At 39.6% G+C, this 17,071-nt stretch overlaps 1 protein-coding gene across 2 annotated transcripts in view; it reads left to right on the top strand.

The window, feature by feature from the left end:
- ARHGEF16 (Rho guanine nucleotide exchange factor 16) overlaps window positions 1-17,071 on the top strand; it is a 1,345,157-nt gene that overhangs the window by 344,092 nt on the left and 983,994 nt on the right. For both annotated transcript variants that reach the window (XM_044062969.1, XM_044062968.1), the window contains exon 2: window positions 14,337-15,006. In XM_044062969.1, coding sequence (XP_043918904.1) covers window positions 14,437-15,006 — 570 coding nt within the window. In that variant the 5' untranslated portion in view covers window positions 14,337-14,436. The remainder of the gene's footprint in view (window positions 1-14,336; window positions 15,007-17,071) is intronic.

Below are 17,071 nucleotides of genomic sequence, written 5' to 3'. Positions count from 1 at the left end.
TGGAAAAATTAACTCTTCCTCCTTTTGAGCCAGCAGCATCTTCAGAATTGCAATTTCTCTCCTGGAAAACAGTTTTCCTGTTGGCAATTACTTCAGCAAGAAGAGTCTCAGAGATACAGACTCTCATGGCAGTACCTCCATTTCTCATTTTCCATCAGGACAGAGTCTCTTTAAGAACCAATCCTTCATTCATGCCAAAAGTGATATCCAGCGTTTCTCTAAATCAAGCAATTCACCTGCCTACTTTCTTTCCCAATCCTCAAAATAAAGGAGAAAAGCTTCTGCACACTTTGGACATACACAGACAATTGCGCTACTACTTGGACAGAACAAAGGCAAACAGAAAGTCTGACCAGCTATTTGTAGCTCACGCTGCTGGAGTACAAGGAAAGGCAATTTCCAAACAAACCATTTCAAAATGGATTGGAGACTGCATCAGATTCTGCTACTCTTTCCATGGAAAAGGTGTGCCAGCCAATATCAGGCCACACTCCACCAGAGCTACAGCCACCTCCACAGCCTTTCTAAGAGGGGTGGCTACAAAGGACATTCTAGAAGCTGCTACATGGAGCTCCGTGCATACATTTTCCAAACATTACAACCTGCCTTTATATTCCAGATCCCAAGCAGCCTTTGCTTCTGCAGTCCTGCAGGGCATTTTAGCTACACCATCCTTATCTTAGATCCTACCACCCCCAGCTTGGCTATAGTATTCAACCCATATGTCAGGACTGCAGTTGCATTCTTGAAGGACATAGTACAGTTTTGTACCTACCATAAATGTAGATGTCCGATAGATATGCAACTGCAGTCAGGTTTTCCCACCCTCCTAGCCCTCTGTAATTCTATTTTTTGGGTCAACTCCCCCTTTTTCAAATTAGCTGGGGATATCTGTTATGGTGTATCTGTTTATTACTGTTGTGCATATATGGAATTTTTATCCATTCTCTAAATTTAGCCTTCCTTGGAGGGCACCTGGCATCTGGGGCAAGAAACACTGAAGAAGATGGCGTCGGCTGATGCTTTTATACCCCAGCCGCTCTGACGTCGGGGAAGAGGCGACATCAGCCGACGCCGGACCCAGACTTTGGAATCCGGCCGATCAAAGGGCTGCCTGAGGCAGGACAACCCATATGTCAGGACTGCAGTTGCATACCTATCGGACATCTACATTTATGGTAGGTACAAAACTGTACTTTTTCCTTCTCCCTACCAGTAATCGTTCACAGTTTAAAGCTCATTTTGTCTCACTGGCCATTTGTTACTTTATCCAAAAGTTTGTCTGCATCTCTTTCTTGCACACATTCACCAACCTTCTGTGTCAGCCTAGGCTTTTGCCCCCCCCCCCCCCCCACACACACATACACACACACACACACACAACACCCTGTGCAAGTGATAACTGTTTTTTATCTTTTATATTAGGGTAAGTAACATTTGTGTCTGATGCTCAGGGTGCAAAGCTGACGTAGTGCTTATTATACCTCCATTTGTGAGGTTGACTTGGTAATTGTACCTTTGACTTATATTGGTCTTAGAAGGTTAGACAATTGATAGTATCATACATTTTGTGCAGCAGTATTGTTAATGATCTTGGGAAGGTTGTGAAGTCTGAAACTGAATGAGTCTCATTACTTTCTAACTTCTCTCCCTAATGCTTTTCCAGTACAAAAGAATTGTGTGTGGCTGTGGCGACCTTTGCCATTGTTGGTGGGATATGTGCTCCTTCCCCTTGCTGACCCTGCTGAAGCTGTACTTTTGAAAGGTATGTTTGTGTGCATCTTTGATGCCAGAGGCCTACTACTTGATAATGGACACATATAAGTCAGATAAGTCTCTGCTGTCACATTTTAATGTCATTTCTATACAAATCACCCACCTTTTACTTGCTTGCACTACCAAGTAACAACATACAAGGATATGCCATTCATTCATATTATTACACAGTACACTCCAGGTTCAACTCTTGCCTTGTAAAGCCAACAGTTTCAGTTCAGTGCTGACTCTGTCTGATTTTAGCAGTACACGGCCATTTCATGGGTAGGTAAAGGTTGTGAACGTTGCCTGGCATCAATGTTACTAGATGTATGTGCATAGGAGGAATTTTTTAGCCCCTTAGGTGGTGAGTGAGTGTGCTATACATTGCCTCTTATTCAATGCAAAGGTATATTGAGCATGCCTACATCTGTCTACACCCACACCAGCTGCTTGTTCCCCCTCTGACTCCTCTCTTGAATGTGGCTGTGGTGACCTTGCCATTGGTGTTGGGATGTGTGCTTCTTCCCATTGTTGATCCCTGCTGAAGGTGTTTTATCAGGATAATGTTATGTAGCATGGCACATACAATGAATATTTCAGTGCATGCACATGGATTGTACTGCAGGGCTTCCCCAGATTTATCTAGGCGCCACAACCGCAACTTCAGCAGCCCAGCCACATGCTCTATGATATTTCTGGTTTGAGCATGTGCCTCATTATGGCATTCTTCATCAGGTGTGTACGCATTTCTGATGGGCGTCATCAGTCATTGTTCCAGTGTGTAACCTGCATTCCATAGTAAGTGATCTTGTGGGCTATCTCCCTAGTGAACATTTGATAAAGTCGGGAGGTGTGTCAGATATGTGAGTGGTGGTAAATGCTGGGTTGCCAGCACACACATTCAAGATGATTCCATTGGCATTACACATGACTTGGCAGAATAGAGTGGAAGCCCTTTCTATTTATGTAGAGCCTTCTCTGTTCCCTGGGTGGTGCCTTAATTTCTTCATGTATGCAATCTGTGGCACCCAGTACTTTAGGGTAGTGTGCTACAGGGTAGAACTCCTGCATATTTCTGGCCCTGTGCTCAGGAGTGTGGAGAAAATTCATGTGATAACTGACATGTTGGGGCATAGCATTCAGGATTTGATGGAAAATCCTGGATGCTGATGCCTGTGACACCCCCAGCATGTCTCCTGTTGGTCTCTGAAAGGTACCTGCAGCTAAAATTCTAAGTGCTGCTTTAATTATCCATACCGTGGTATATTTTGCTTCTTGGCTGCGTTTTCCTCAGTTTTTTCCTTACTGCCTTTCCTTCTTTCTTCCTGCTGCTTTAAATGATAATCCTCTCTCTCTCGTTCAATATTCTGTCCTTCTCTTTCACAAGTAGCATATGTTTGTCATAATCTTTAAATGCCACCTTGTGTGAAAGGTAATGGTATTTTATTTTTTCATTTGATTTGCATACCAACTTGAGGCTTTTGCGATGGCAGTTTTTATGTGTGCCCATTATTCATCTGCAGAATCATCATGCCCATTTTCTAGGGTATTGATCTGCCATCACTTGTGATTGGCTCCCTTTCTGTAATTAAGTTTATGAAGTAACACTACATTTCACTTGTACCCACATGACTATCTAGGTTCATAGTTTACTACTAAGCTAACTGCCCTTGCAAGCCATTTTAAGCCTAACCAATTATCCCTTGTGAGACTCAAACCCTGCACCTTGTGTTTGTAAAGCAAACACCTTGACCATTAAGCCACCCTCCCAACTTCCATGTATACCTCTCAACCTCAGAGCATAAAGAATCATAGTACTACCTTTGAAAGTTAAAGAAGAGGTCAGAATGAGGAGCACTTTTTTGTTTTTCAATAGCAGAAGATTTTCATGTACTAGACTTGCTACAGTTACTGACCGATAATTATTGTACAGGCTTTTTATGTATTAAATTAGATATGTACCCTTAAACAGGTCTGATTTTATGAGGAACAGCAGTAACTCTAAGAGGAGCAAGGTTAACTTTGAGAGTCAAAATCCTAGCAATTGTGAGGTATGCTTCCATGCATGCCATCCTATATCCATTCCCATTTAGAAGTACTTGGTCCAAGATTGCTTTTTTATTTATTTGTTGTAGTGCCGCCTGTTACTAAGCTATCAGGGACAACTCTGCACCTTTGGTGTAGCTGCATTTAAACTCTCTGTTCCTCAACAACAGTGCTTTCTCTGTCTTCTGTACATAGGTTTATTGGTAGTTACTAGGCATATGCTCTAGGAGACAACTGAGAGCTTAGCAAAAAAAATCCCAGTTGTCCCAGACATGCCTTTCAATCTCTTAGATCAAGAAATCTGCACAAAGTCATAAATAACGGTGGACAAAGACCCAAAAATAGATTGTAAATATTACTTTACAAACCTAGATAGTTGGATGAATAATAGGTTTTGTATTAGAATGCATTTTTTGAAGGATATGAAGTATGAAACACAAATGTCTGTCTATTTTCTGTCTTCAGTCTTTAATGACTTGCCAATAATTTGGTCAAAAACCACAATTTTATGAAAAACAGACCAAAAATATGAGGCAAAAATCTGGATATTCTGAGAAAATCTGTAGAGTTGAAAGGTATGATCCCAAAGCACAATTTGATTAAGTGACGTGTTCAGTGTCGCACTGTAGGCAAACCTGAGGCTGTAAGAATCAAACTAGGAAAACAGAAAGAAAACAAAAAAAAAAAAACCAAAAAAACTATTTTAAACACAGATTTGCAACAGATTTTAATACGGCAGAATGCCTTCAAAGGAAAAAAAAGTACAAGCATATGCAACTATTTATATATTATATCAATTGCAATTAATCAATTAAAGTTGATTACAAAGAAAATGTGGCCAAAAATTTTAAGACATTATTAACATGTAAATAAAAATATATATAAATATATAAATTTAAAAAAAATTCATAAAAGAAAATGTCTAATAAATCAAAAAAAGGAAAATACACACATACAAATTTAACACAAACAAAAAAAATGCCAATATCATCAAATAGTAAGATTTAGTAAGAGGTACCGGAATAAAATCTGTTGCAGCGTTCCAGTTTCCGTGGTTATTTTTGGCTGTAAGAATCAAACCCTGGACCACAAGAAGTAGTTTATTAACTCATTCCTATGTGCTGACTGCTAATCTATGTGGTTATAAAATGTTTGTCTATTCTAGCCAATATGCTGGTAAAGGTGTTGCCAAAATTTATAGATATGGATTAGTGTGGTTTAGTAGAGGCAAACGTTTGACAACATTATTATAAAATGGTGAGCCACAGCAAAGCTGAGTAAAAGAAAATGTTTCTACTGTTGGTTAGTCATGACTCAGTGAGAGAACATTCGATAGAGTCATCTGTGATTTTAAGAACAGGGCACTGGTAGCATTTACATGTCATGACAGAGTAGGGTTAATAATGAAAATATATGATGGGTCAGAGGCAAGAAGTAAAGTAACAAGATTCCTCTCTGATGAGTCATGTTCGAACAAAGGATGCAGGCAGGGTTGTCCTCTCACCTTTATTTGCTTTATATTTTGAGTCCTTTGTAAAGAAAATAAGGACTAACACATTCAAGGATATAAGTGGTATAGTAATCAAAAAGTTACCTTTATGTGGAGTGATATTAGTTTGCACTTGATAAATCGGAAAGTAACATTTTGGTGTTGTGGGACATTCTGAGACAGTTTCAAGTCATTCTGAGATATAAAATAAATGAAAGTAAAACAGATGTTGTAGCAGTAAACTGTGTACGCACAGCAGTAGCCATGTTTATGGGGACTTGATGAGATGAAGTATTAAAGTGCATTGATTAAAAGGATTCTATTACGGCAGTTAAGGATTGTGACGACCGGACCAGTAATCAAGGAGCCTCAGTCCTCACCACTGGCACCAGTGGGGAACGTTCACTGAGAGGATAATGGGTACATATACAGTATTTCCAGATGCCTCTCTCTGCATCAAGTGCAATTTCCCTTAAGAGCACACAGAGACTACAGTCGGTTCAGGGCTGGTTTCTCTGGATCCCCAGTAAGACTCACCTGTGGCACAGTTATAGAGTTGAGATGTCAGCTGAGTGGCCAAGCTAAGACCTCTAGCACCCTCTCTGTCCAGCCAGTGCTTTGTGTCCCTGCCTAAGTAGCTGACACACAAACACACTCTTTGAGTTTTGATTTACACACACCTGGGAAAGGCTGGCACAAGTTTACTAGCTATGTCCCCTTTTGCCCAGACTATAAGGTAGCTATTACTGCCATCAGCCAACTTCTTATCCGCTACTTTAAGGCCCTTAAAGTATGTCCAATCTTACTGCGTAATATTAATGTTAATACAAATGGTAGTTTGACCAAGAGCAAGGCTATTAGGAGTAGCCCACGACGTGTCACCAAATAAATATGCAAGCACCCTCATAACTTAAATGTCTCCATCAGTGGTGGCTGCAAGAGACAGCTGAATGGCTGGGGTGTGACCAACTAGAAAGGGGAGGAGCTGTGATCAAAACTGTAACTTTAATTAAATACGCTGCCCTGTGTGCCAAACCATCATTATGAGAGTCCAATCAAGACAAAATGAAGTGTAGAAGATAAAAAATATTTCAATGCATTGGCTGCATGACAGCTTACTTAATATCTAGATGGAAACAAAAAGGTTGTGAGGCATGAAAAATAAATTACTTTTTAAATATATAACTGGAATGCAAGTCAAAATCAAGTATAAGAAAAACAAGCAGCACTCAACTGAAACCACTTCTCCTTTCACTGCAGTTCTAATTATAATTTATATTCAGCTTTATAAAAGTACTAAGTAACATGCTGAAAGTAGCAATCTCTGTGATACCCCCACTTGTAAAAATGTTTCTTATCCAAAAAAGACCTGCTGCCTGACAACAACTATCTAATTGTTTTATGGGGAAAACATGATCAAAGTAAAAAATGAAAAGCAAACAAGAAACAAGCTCAAGATACATTGCTTAAAGGATTACTGCACAGGTTATGGACCACACATGATAGATTGGCATTCTGTTTAACTTGCAGGTAAATCCTGCAAAGATGACTGTAAGTCTCCAACAAATGTAATGAGGTTCTTAAAATAATGTAATCCTGTCCTTTATTACAAATACTGTCATATGCATTTCAATACCAAAGTCTTGTACGTTATCTAGTTATGTAAGTATTCTCTGCATGGCAACAACAGAAAGGTTTTCAATGTTGGCAGTTCTTTAACCGTATGCTTATTAAAGCTTACTTGTATCTTATCTCAGACAAGCTTACCTGATGGTCATTAAAGCATTGATACTTAAACACAGAGCAACAGACGCTTTCTGAATAATAATAAGCATAAATCAACAGTATAAAAATATGACAGAAACCAGTGCATTCTGTAAAATCAAGGACAGATTAAAAGCCGCTGTTTGGATGGGGGGATACTCTGCGCACTTACACTACATAACTGCTTCTTGTCTTTCTTGGACACATCCAGAGACGCTACATGGGGGGAGTGGGGTGCAACAAGTATGGCACAATTTGAAAAGTCTCTGGCTGACTGTGATGTCCCTGACACATTTTGTCATACCCCTCAACCTCAGAGCAAGAAATCTGGACAAAACCATACATCGAAGTGGGACAAGGGCCCAATGATGACAATTTTTAAAAATTGCTCTTATAAACTTAGAAAGATAAGAGAATAGTAGGTCTTGCATTAGTATTGATTTTTAGAAGGGTAAAAAATCGGAAACTCAACTGTCTGTCATTATTTTCTAACTTCAGTCTTTAATGATTTACCACTAATTTGCCAGAAAAACACAATTTTATGAAAAATGGACTAAAATGTGATGCAAAAATATAAAATAGCCACACAATACAGCTGGGAACCTGTCAAAGAAGGGACAATTTTTTAATATTAGTACTGCTAACTTGAGCAGCTGACAAAATAAAAGAATCTACATGCATTTCTGAAATAAAAGTAATCTATAACTTTGATTATTACAGTTATTTATCAGTTGTAAACCCCCCACGGTTTCTTCCAAAATTGCCATTTTGCAGAGAGATTATTAGGGGGAAGAGCAACATTTTGAGCCAAAATCTGGGACAGTCGAGAGGTTTGGCTATGCCTAATTCTATAAAGCAATTTATTTGCATGTACCTCTCAACCTGCTAATGCAGGAAATCTGGACAAGGCCAAATATATCGGGGGAACATACAAGCAGTACTAAAAATTGCTCTTGTGTAAACTGAGACGGTTGATACAATAACAGGTCTTGCTTTAGCATGCATTTTTCTGAAGGATAAGAAGTCTGAAACTCAGTGGCTGTCATTGTTTAGTGACTTCATTCCTAAATGATTTGCCAGAAAACCACAAATAAATTTTATGAGGGAAAAAAAAAAATAAGAAGCAAAAATCTATTCATTCTATGAAAATCTGGACAGTTGAGAGGTATAGTTCAGCCAGGGCTGTCTTTGAGTTTGCCGTCCTTCCCTCTTGCAAAATCATGGTCGAATGGAGCCTCCACCTGCAGTCATTCCAATGTCCCATTACTTGGCTATTTCACCCCATTTACCATAAACACTAATGTGCATACTGCTTTACTTCTACGATGATTTGGACTTCATTTGAAAGTTTTATTTTGCAGCACAAACACTAAGACATGCTAAACAAAGCAATGCAGTCTCGCAGTGAAAACAGACTTAGCATTAAAACTTCTCTGCCCTTGAAACCTACATTCAAAGAAAGTACATTTGGCTAGTGGCAGATAAAAATTAACTTTGGGCTATTTTCAAATGATAGGCCCCTTGCACACAAAACATACATTTGTTTTGTGATGCACATTCCTGATTGTAGTAAATTATATTCCTTGTATAATACAGTACAGTTGTTAGAGGATGTTTTAAATTTATTGTTTTGAACAGTTTTCCATTAAACAATGAAACAAAACTCCCCAATTGAGAACATTTCCATCATAAAAGTCTACTCAAACTTCTGCAATCCACCAGTATCAGTAAATATGCACAATCTCTGCAGAAGTAAAAGTCATCTAAATAATTCCACATTAAAAAGATCTCTAACTAATGAAGAGGTTGCTGCTAGCAAACAACTTTATATTTCATTGTTTCATCTACAAATAAAGTGTCTGTTGCCCTTGAGGAATAAATTGCCTATATTACATTAAAAAATAAGCTAGTAATATTGCAATAGAGAGTGGATGGCAAATAACGGATGGGTTCATAGTTACTAGGTATCTTCGCCAAAGAAGACATTCTCAAGATGGCAGCATCCACCCTGTTTGCAATACAGTACAATATCAGCAATGCATCTACATACTGTGGGAGTAGAAACCACAGCCTTCTGCATCAAAAGCAAGTACACTACCTGTTGGCTATTTAACAATACAAGCAGACTCGGCATAAGCAGCACTAAACGTCTCTTTCCCTGCAGCACTCAGCTCCTTGTAAAATCTACTCTACACCCAGCTGCATCTCTCAACTTTGCAGCACCAAAAATCTGGAAAAAGCCAAAATGTATTGGGGAGGGACAAAAGCCCAAAAACCAGGGACACATTTAAAACATTACTTGTATAATCTTGGAAAGTTGCTAGAATAAAATGCTGTGTTACCACCATACATTTCACTGCTAAGTCTTGAACCCAGGACCCTGTGCAAAACAGTCAGAGCAACATAACACTATGCCAAATCAGCTGTTTTGTGAAAGAGAGGAAGACAAACTTAAATGGCTTCCATTTAGTGAATTCAGTTCTCACCATAACCGTCAACCTCTTAACACAAAACACCTGGACAAAGCCAGTAATGGGAGGAGTACAGCCCTCAAACATATTCAGTGAATTCAGTTCTCGCCATAGCTCTCAACCTTAGCACAAACAATATTGGACAAAGCCAATAATGGTAGAATACAGTCCCAAAAATAGGGACATATTTCAAATATTGATCTTATAAACTTAGAAAATTGCTAGAATAAAAGAGTTTGTGTTACTATGTAGTTTCTGAAGAAGTTGCTGGATGTCCTTGTTTCCTCCTGTCTGTCTCAAATCTTCTTCACTAGATTGTATTTTGCTTTTCTGCATGTGTCTGAAGCACTGTAATTTGTTTTCTTTGATCTTTTATGCAATTGGAGCTACTTTGGCTTCACTCTTACATCCTCATTTAATCTTACATTTGTCATGGTACATTATGCCTTCTAGTCCGTCCAGTCTGAGAGATTTTAACACCTTTATAGAATTATTACTTGTGACATAATTATATTTATACAGAAGTAATCAAACTGTATTGACAAATTAACATTAGCAGCATTATATCTCACATATATTGCTATTTAGAGAATGGGCGAACTATACATCAGGACCCGGAGTGGAGAAGGAACATGCTCCAGCTGGCTTTTAATGTACAAGCAATGCCTCCTGAAAAAACAGCCCGCTGCTTCACGGCAGCATATCAAGCCATCGTAGAGTTTGGACTGAGAAAACCGAATGACTGACAGTATTTTATTCCCGCTAAGCAGCACTTTTGCTGTTTAGCGAGTGTAAAATCTGAAAAAAAAGACAAAAAAAATTTGTGCGTGTGTGTATGTCAGTGAAAGTGAGAAAGATTGAGCCATTATTTTACACTGGCTAAGCAGCATTTTAACGAGTGTAAAATAAAAAAATAAAGCATGTTTGTGCGTGTGTGCATGTATGAGAGTGAGAGAGAGATTGATCAAGAGAAACAAAAAAGTGTGTGCATCTCTGTTTCTGTCTGCATGTGAGAGTGAATGCGTGCCCAAAAGCAGAATGTGTGTGTGTGAGAGAGACAGAGAGAGTAAAGTGTGAAAGCCATCTAGTGATCCCCTGGCAGCAGCAGTTTTGGATACCTCTTGACCTCAGACATGGTTCTCAACCTATTAGCACAACAAATCTGGACAAAGCCTTACTTAATGGGAGGACAAATGGTAAGAAATAGGGACACATTTTAATTATTGCTCTAATTGTTTTTGTTTGTGTCTTTCGACTTTTTCCCAATTAGGGGTTGCCACAGCGGAACTCCGGTCCGCTAATGATTGGCAGTTGATTTTTACATATCGGCTTGCCAGGCCTGACGCACAACCTTCAACGAAGGTATGCCCATTCACGTATGTCTCTACGCAGAAGACGCTCTAGCTGAGAATCGAACCTTACACCAATAAACTTTAAAATTTGCTAGAATAACAGGATATGTGTTATTGTGTATTTTCTGAATGATATGAAATCTGAAACTCAAATGCATGCCATTATTTAGGGATGTTAATCTTTATATCATTGTGGTGGTGGTGCTGCGGTAGTGTTGTCACCTCACAGTAAGACGCTGTCCTGTTCGATTCTCAGCTAGAGCGTCTTCTGTATGGAGATATGCGTGAATGGGCGTACCTTCGTTGAAGGTTGTGCGTCAGAGCTGGCAACTCGGCACGTAAAAATCTACTGCCAATTATTAGCGGACCGGAGTTCCGCTGTGGCGACCCCTAACTGGGAAAAGCCGAAAGACACAACAACAATCTTTATAGCATCCCAGTGGTTTGTCAAAAAACACATTTTTATGAGGAACAGACCAAAAATATGAGGCAAAAATCTGGGCATTCTGCAAAAATATGTACACTTGATAGGTATGCGCTCAGATCAAGGTATCTGGATAAGCCTAAAATGGAACAAATGCTCAGAATAGGAACATATTTTAAATGATTTGTGTTGGCATGCATTTTTTGATGCAGAGGTGTGTGTGTGTGTGTGTGTGTGTGTGTGTGTGTGTGTGTGTGTGTGTGTGTGTGTGTGTCTGATCTACCACTGGCAGCTGCAAAGAGGTTTTACCTCTGGGCCCTTCAGCTGAAAAAATCTGGATAAAGCCTAAAATAAAAGGGGAACAAAGTCTCAAAAATAAGAACAGATTGTAACTATTGCTCTTATAAAATTACAAACTTGCTTAAAAGGATTTGTGTTGGCATGAATCTTCTGAAGGAAATAAAACTCTGAAACTCAAATGAATGTCATTATTTAGTAACTTCTGTCTCCGATGACTGGCAATAAACCAAACATTTTAGGATTAAGGGACCAAAAAAATAAATACTAGGATTTTATACAGTGTTATATTTTGGATGCAAAATGTTTCCTCCAACACCATTAACATATACTACAGCAAGTTTGAAACATTTGGTGGAGAAACTGTATTACATGAAAAATATAAAAATAATGTAGTATAAGTAAAACACAACACTTTTACAGAGTGCCCATTCCCTAAGTGCAATAATGCCCTCCAGAGTGTGTATTAATGTGTAATTAACCCCCGTCCAGGGGTGTAGAGGTCCTCTGCCTGTGGCAGTGGGCCTCATAACACCCCCTGGGTGGCTGTTAACACATTAACAAACATCCTCTCGGGCATTATTGCTTGCATATCATATAACCTAAGCAACATTACATAAATATTCAGTTCCTGCCCCCCCCCTTTTTTTTTTTAAAGAAGAAACCTTTTTATTAAGCCATCACTTATAACATAAGCAATCATACATTTGTATAAATGAAAACAAACTACACTGACACAATCCTATTTGAAAGCATTTTACATCACAAAAAATACTGACATACTCCCAGTTGTAAACATTGTACATCACTTATAATCTTCCCAATAATTTTCAGTCAAACATTACATAGCTCATTTAAGTCCTCCCTTCTTTTAAACCTCATTCCTCCCCTGTATGTATTGTTCCCACGATTCCCATTTTTTCTTATGCAGTTTCCTCCCACCCTTTTTCTAAAGATTTCAATTCCAGTTCTTTTAGCTCTGTTACTATATTCACTACTTCTAATATAGTTAGTTTAGATTTTAATTTCCATTTTCTAGTAACTGCTTTTTTGTCAGCCACCATAATTAGAGATGGCAAGGCCTTACCATGTCTACGCAATTCCAGTTCTGTCATAGCTCAGAATAACCATCTCCCTCGTCATACCAATCCACCTAGCATCTCCAAGAGTGCGTTCTACAGTGAATCCTTAATGTCCGCCAACCCACCGAACTCGCAGAAAATACGTTCCCAAGTACCTTTTTCTTACCCATCACAGCTCCAACATTTGCTGTCTGCCGTAGGAAAAATTCTCTGGAGTCTACTTGGGGTATAAAAATATCCTTGTAAAAAATGTCCTAAATTTTCTAGATTTTGTTGCGTATTTGGGAGACATACATATATCCTCCCATTGTTTCTTTGTGAATTGCTTATCCAGTCTCTTTCGCCAATCCTTTCTAACCTCCTGTGATTGATTCTTATAGTTGTCATGCATTGTTTTATATGATCTTCTAATTATACATTTTTTAATGGCAGCTTCTCTTTTAGATTCTACAAAAAACTCTTACCAGTACTGGTCTTTCATTAGGACTCCCCTATTTCTTTCTCTTTTGCCTGTACCCTAGTATCAATCTTTGGTAGGGAAGGCAATCCCTAATCTGCAGTCCAAATAAGTTCATGGCCTCTTCCCATTCTGTTACCTTTCCCTCTCTAGTTATTTGCTTCCAATACCTTGGTTCCTTTGCCAGTTTTCAGTAATAAAGTCCAGCCCCTTTTGCCTATTGTCTGTATTCCTAATTGCAGTTATCCCTATCGGTAGAACCTCCTTTCTCCATTCCAGTGTTGGCTTAGTTCTTATAATATTTTCTGCTACTTTATGGATATGATGTTCTATATGATTATTGTTATTCTCTTTTAAGGCCTGCATCCAAAATCCCTGTCTCTCCTTGTTTCTTGAGCTTCCCCCATTTTAACATCCTCCCCGTCCATTTTGAATTATAGGTTTCTGCTTGTGCTATGTATAGGAGCCTTATCTGTGTAGCTCTGAAATACCCCTTCAAATTGGATAAGCCTAATCTGCCCTGTTGTAATGGAAGAATCCGCTTACATCTGGGAAAGATTATTATCAATGTAAATACCCAATTCCCAGATAACTATCTTTTTTGAGAGGGAATATAGCAGTGTGGGAAGAAGAAAAGGTTATTCTTTTCCAAAGGTAAGTATGTTGCAATTTTTTGGCATTTAAGATGAGACTGTGACTGATCTGTATGAGGAAAGACAGGTTATCCCTAAAAAGCATTTATAAAATTACATAGGAAGGGAAAGTAAAGGAAGAAATATGTTAATAAGAAGACAGAGAAGAAAATAAGAGCAAAGTTAAGGAAAATATGAGAGAAAGTGAAATTGTGGGGGGGGGGGAGAAATAGTACAAAATCATGAAATCAAAGGGAGAGAAATGTGGGCAATAAAAACTTTCAAAATGTTCACAGGTGGACTAACTTTAGTTTATGGGATAGAGGCAAGATTAGGTTATGGCTGTCTTGAAGTGGCAAGGACCAGTGAAATTAAAAGTTTTCAATTTAGCTCAGATGTAATCTATTACAGATGTCCATGGAATTAGCAAATAGGAGGATTGTAATCTTGGTCATAGTTGGGTGGTGGTAGTGACCCTACATAATTTGAAAAGTTAAATGTATTGCAAACAGTGATGGTATGATAACATATTAAGTGTTCTCTTTTGGTTTATTTTTCTTTTAGTGTTATGCAAAAGAGGTTATGCAGTTACATGTTCTGAACTTCAGCTGCAAATGTGATCCTTCAAACTTGAATTTTCAGATCTTTGCGTCTCCCACAGAAAATGTCACAGAGACATTCAGAAGAAACACTAGGAGATGACTCTCCTCTCCTTGTGGAACAGAAGTTTGCCTCTGCAGTAGACATTAATGACCATCAAGGATGCAATAAGTCTCCGAGGGAAACTTCTAGATCTTCAAGACTAAGCCAAAGTAAGAGTCCTGTCCGCCAGGAGTCGAAAATGTGTTCATCAGAATCTCAGAGTGTCATCCTTAGCACAGAAAGCCTTGCAGCTTTGAAACTTGGAACTCAGCAAATGATCCCTACAGGTCTTGCTGTGACAAGTAAGACAAAGCAGCGACCTGTCAGTGCCAGTAGCAGCACTTTTGGAAAGGACCGGCCTCAGCAGGACTCCAAGAGGATGTCAGCACCTAATATCTCCCTTGATGATCTAGTAATGGAGATGGAATCATGTGGATCTCTGAAGAGAAATCTCAGGAATCAGTCATATAGGGCTGCCATGAAAGGGTTTGAAGATACTGATGGTGGAGAAACTGTTAAGCCCTTATCCACGCTAGCACCAGTGCCAGAAGGAGCGGCAACTCAGCCACCCAGAAGTCCAGGCAGAGCAAAGGTAAAGTTTATATTTCAGCAGGTATGCTTTTATAAGTGCACAGCATTTTTATATGTTGTTGGGGGAAAATGCTAGATGCAGGTTCTTATTGTTGTAGAATGAGACACTATTAATGTTAGTTATGGTCCTATGTGCAAATGCAGAAAAGTTTAAGCATGTCACTGAACTAGTTTCTGACTTGCATTTGCTGCTGCCCAGTTTTTCCTTTTCCATGCACACAACAAAAATACATGGCTGCCACATGCCCCATAGGTCTGATCTTCGTGTTTTAGTCCTGACTTATGGTGTTTCCTGCATCGGAAGCCCTTAGGCTGTCCTGACTACCAGAGTAAAAGGTCCTATCCTCCATAGACTGGTGGATGCCCTACTCTGACATCTGTACAGTTGGGTATAAAGGGAGCCAGCTGATGCCATGACACCAGTCTTTCTTACCGTCGGAGCCTAAGCAGTTGTGAGTGCATCGGTCAGTCCGCAGTGGAGTGAGAAATCATCTAAAGCTAAAATACTCTTTTTTTTTTTTTTTTTTTTTTTTTCTTGCACATCAGATAAAGTTAACAACTGTCTCTGCTGTGATAAACAAATCCCATACAGAGACTTTAACACCTTGTGTTTTACTTGTTTAGGCCCTAACCATAATGTCCGTAATTGCCATGTGTGCGCCCTTTTCAGTTCTTGGACTATAAGGCATAAGGCCAAAATCTTGTGTAAGCACCTCAGTCAGCAATCCGCTTCCCATCACACGATGGTGTCTGTTGGTCGTCCTAAGGTCAAGCTCCCTAAGTGAAAGAAGGAAAAATGACCCAAACTTAGGGCCTCGGATGACCACCTTTCTTTGTGCTCCAGTCCCCTGAGGCTCATCATCACAGAGGAAGGATTATCACCTTTGTAGCCCCCTTCTGCAAGTGAGGTAATGGCACAGGGCTCTGTTGAGATCCTTTCGGAGTCTGCCATGGTATCAGGTCCCCTCAACTTCAACTCAAGCCTTGGCATTTGGTTTGTCGCTTGAGTCCAGAGTCGCTCTGCAGACCTCTGCTTCTAGCAAATGATCCTCAACCGATGACCTCCCTTCTGGGCATCCACCAACATCTGTTATTTCTTTCAAACACACTGACAACAGAATAGCAGACTTGTACAGGGCCAAGGCCAAAGCTACACCTAAGAAGAGCTTGACCTCAGGTCCTGTACCTAGGCCTACTGGCTCCCACCCCACAGGTTATCAGGATTTGTTCAGGTTGGTCAAGGACCTTATTTCTTTAGTCATAGGTGGCACCTCCCCCCGAATCTTCACCAGGAAAAAGGAAGCAAGACACCACACCTGAGACCTTTTCAGAACCCTTTGATTCAGATGAAGACTCTGTTCTTGAAGATGAACCTTTCCTTACCAACTTTGAGGATTCTCATTCAGAAGAGGTTTTTCCTTCTGCTTCACCCCCTGAGGACATTACCTTTGGGGAGACGCTGCATGCCCTGAGATAGTTTTTCCAGTAGCAGGCACAGGAATACCCCCCCCCCCCAATCTAAAAAGAGAGTCAGGAAGTTCTTTGATCTCCCGCAGCACAAACCCTTGGCTATCCCTCCAGTTTTGGAAGTGGTAGAAGATGTCTTCATGGAATCGTCTCAACCCAGACTCTGTTCCCCTAGCCCCTCGTAAACCAGATAGGTTTTACAGGGTACTGGATTCACATTAATTCCTTTTTAAAAAACTCTCTGCTGACCCAGATGTTATCACTCCTGGCCCCAAAGGAGTTAGGGCTAGTACTTCGAAAAACTCATTACATACAGACAGAGAAAGCAAGGCCCTTGACAGGTTTAAGAAGAGGGTTTACACTTCCTCTACCCTGGCCATGAAGGGCCCTCAACTGGCAATTCCATATGATAAAATACCAGCAGAGTATTTTGGATAAAATGAAGCAAAAGATATCCTCCCTTGAGGACAAGAACACCTTGAAGTAATTATTAGATCTCTGCCATTCCACTTCCCAGGTAGCCAGGCACTTCTTGCACTGAGGATATGATGCTCTAGAAGCATATACCAGAGCTGATGTCTCTGGCTCAGTCATCAGAA

This window comes from Protopterus annectens, chromosome 2.part1 (genome assembly GCF_019279795.1).
Source record: "Protopterus annectens isolate FY-2018-M chromosome 2.part1, PAN1.0, whole genome shotgun sequence".
Lineage (NCBI taxonomy): Eukaryota > Metazoa > Chordata > Ceratodontiformes > Protopteridae > Protopterus > Protopterus annectens.
The sequence above is the reverse complement of the archived record's forward strand: the minus strand, read 5'-3'. Positions and strand labels throughout refer to the sequence as shown.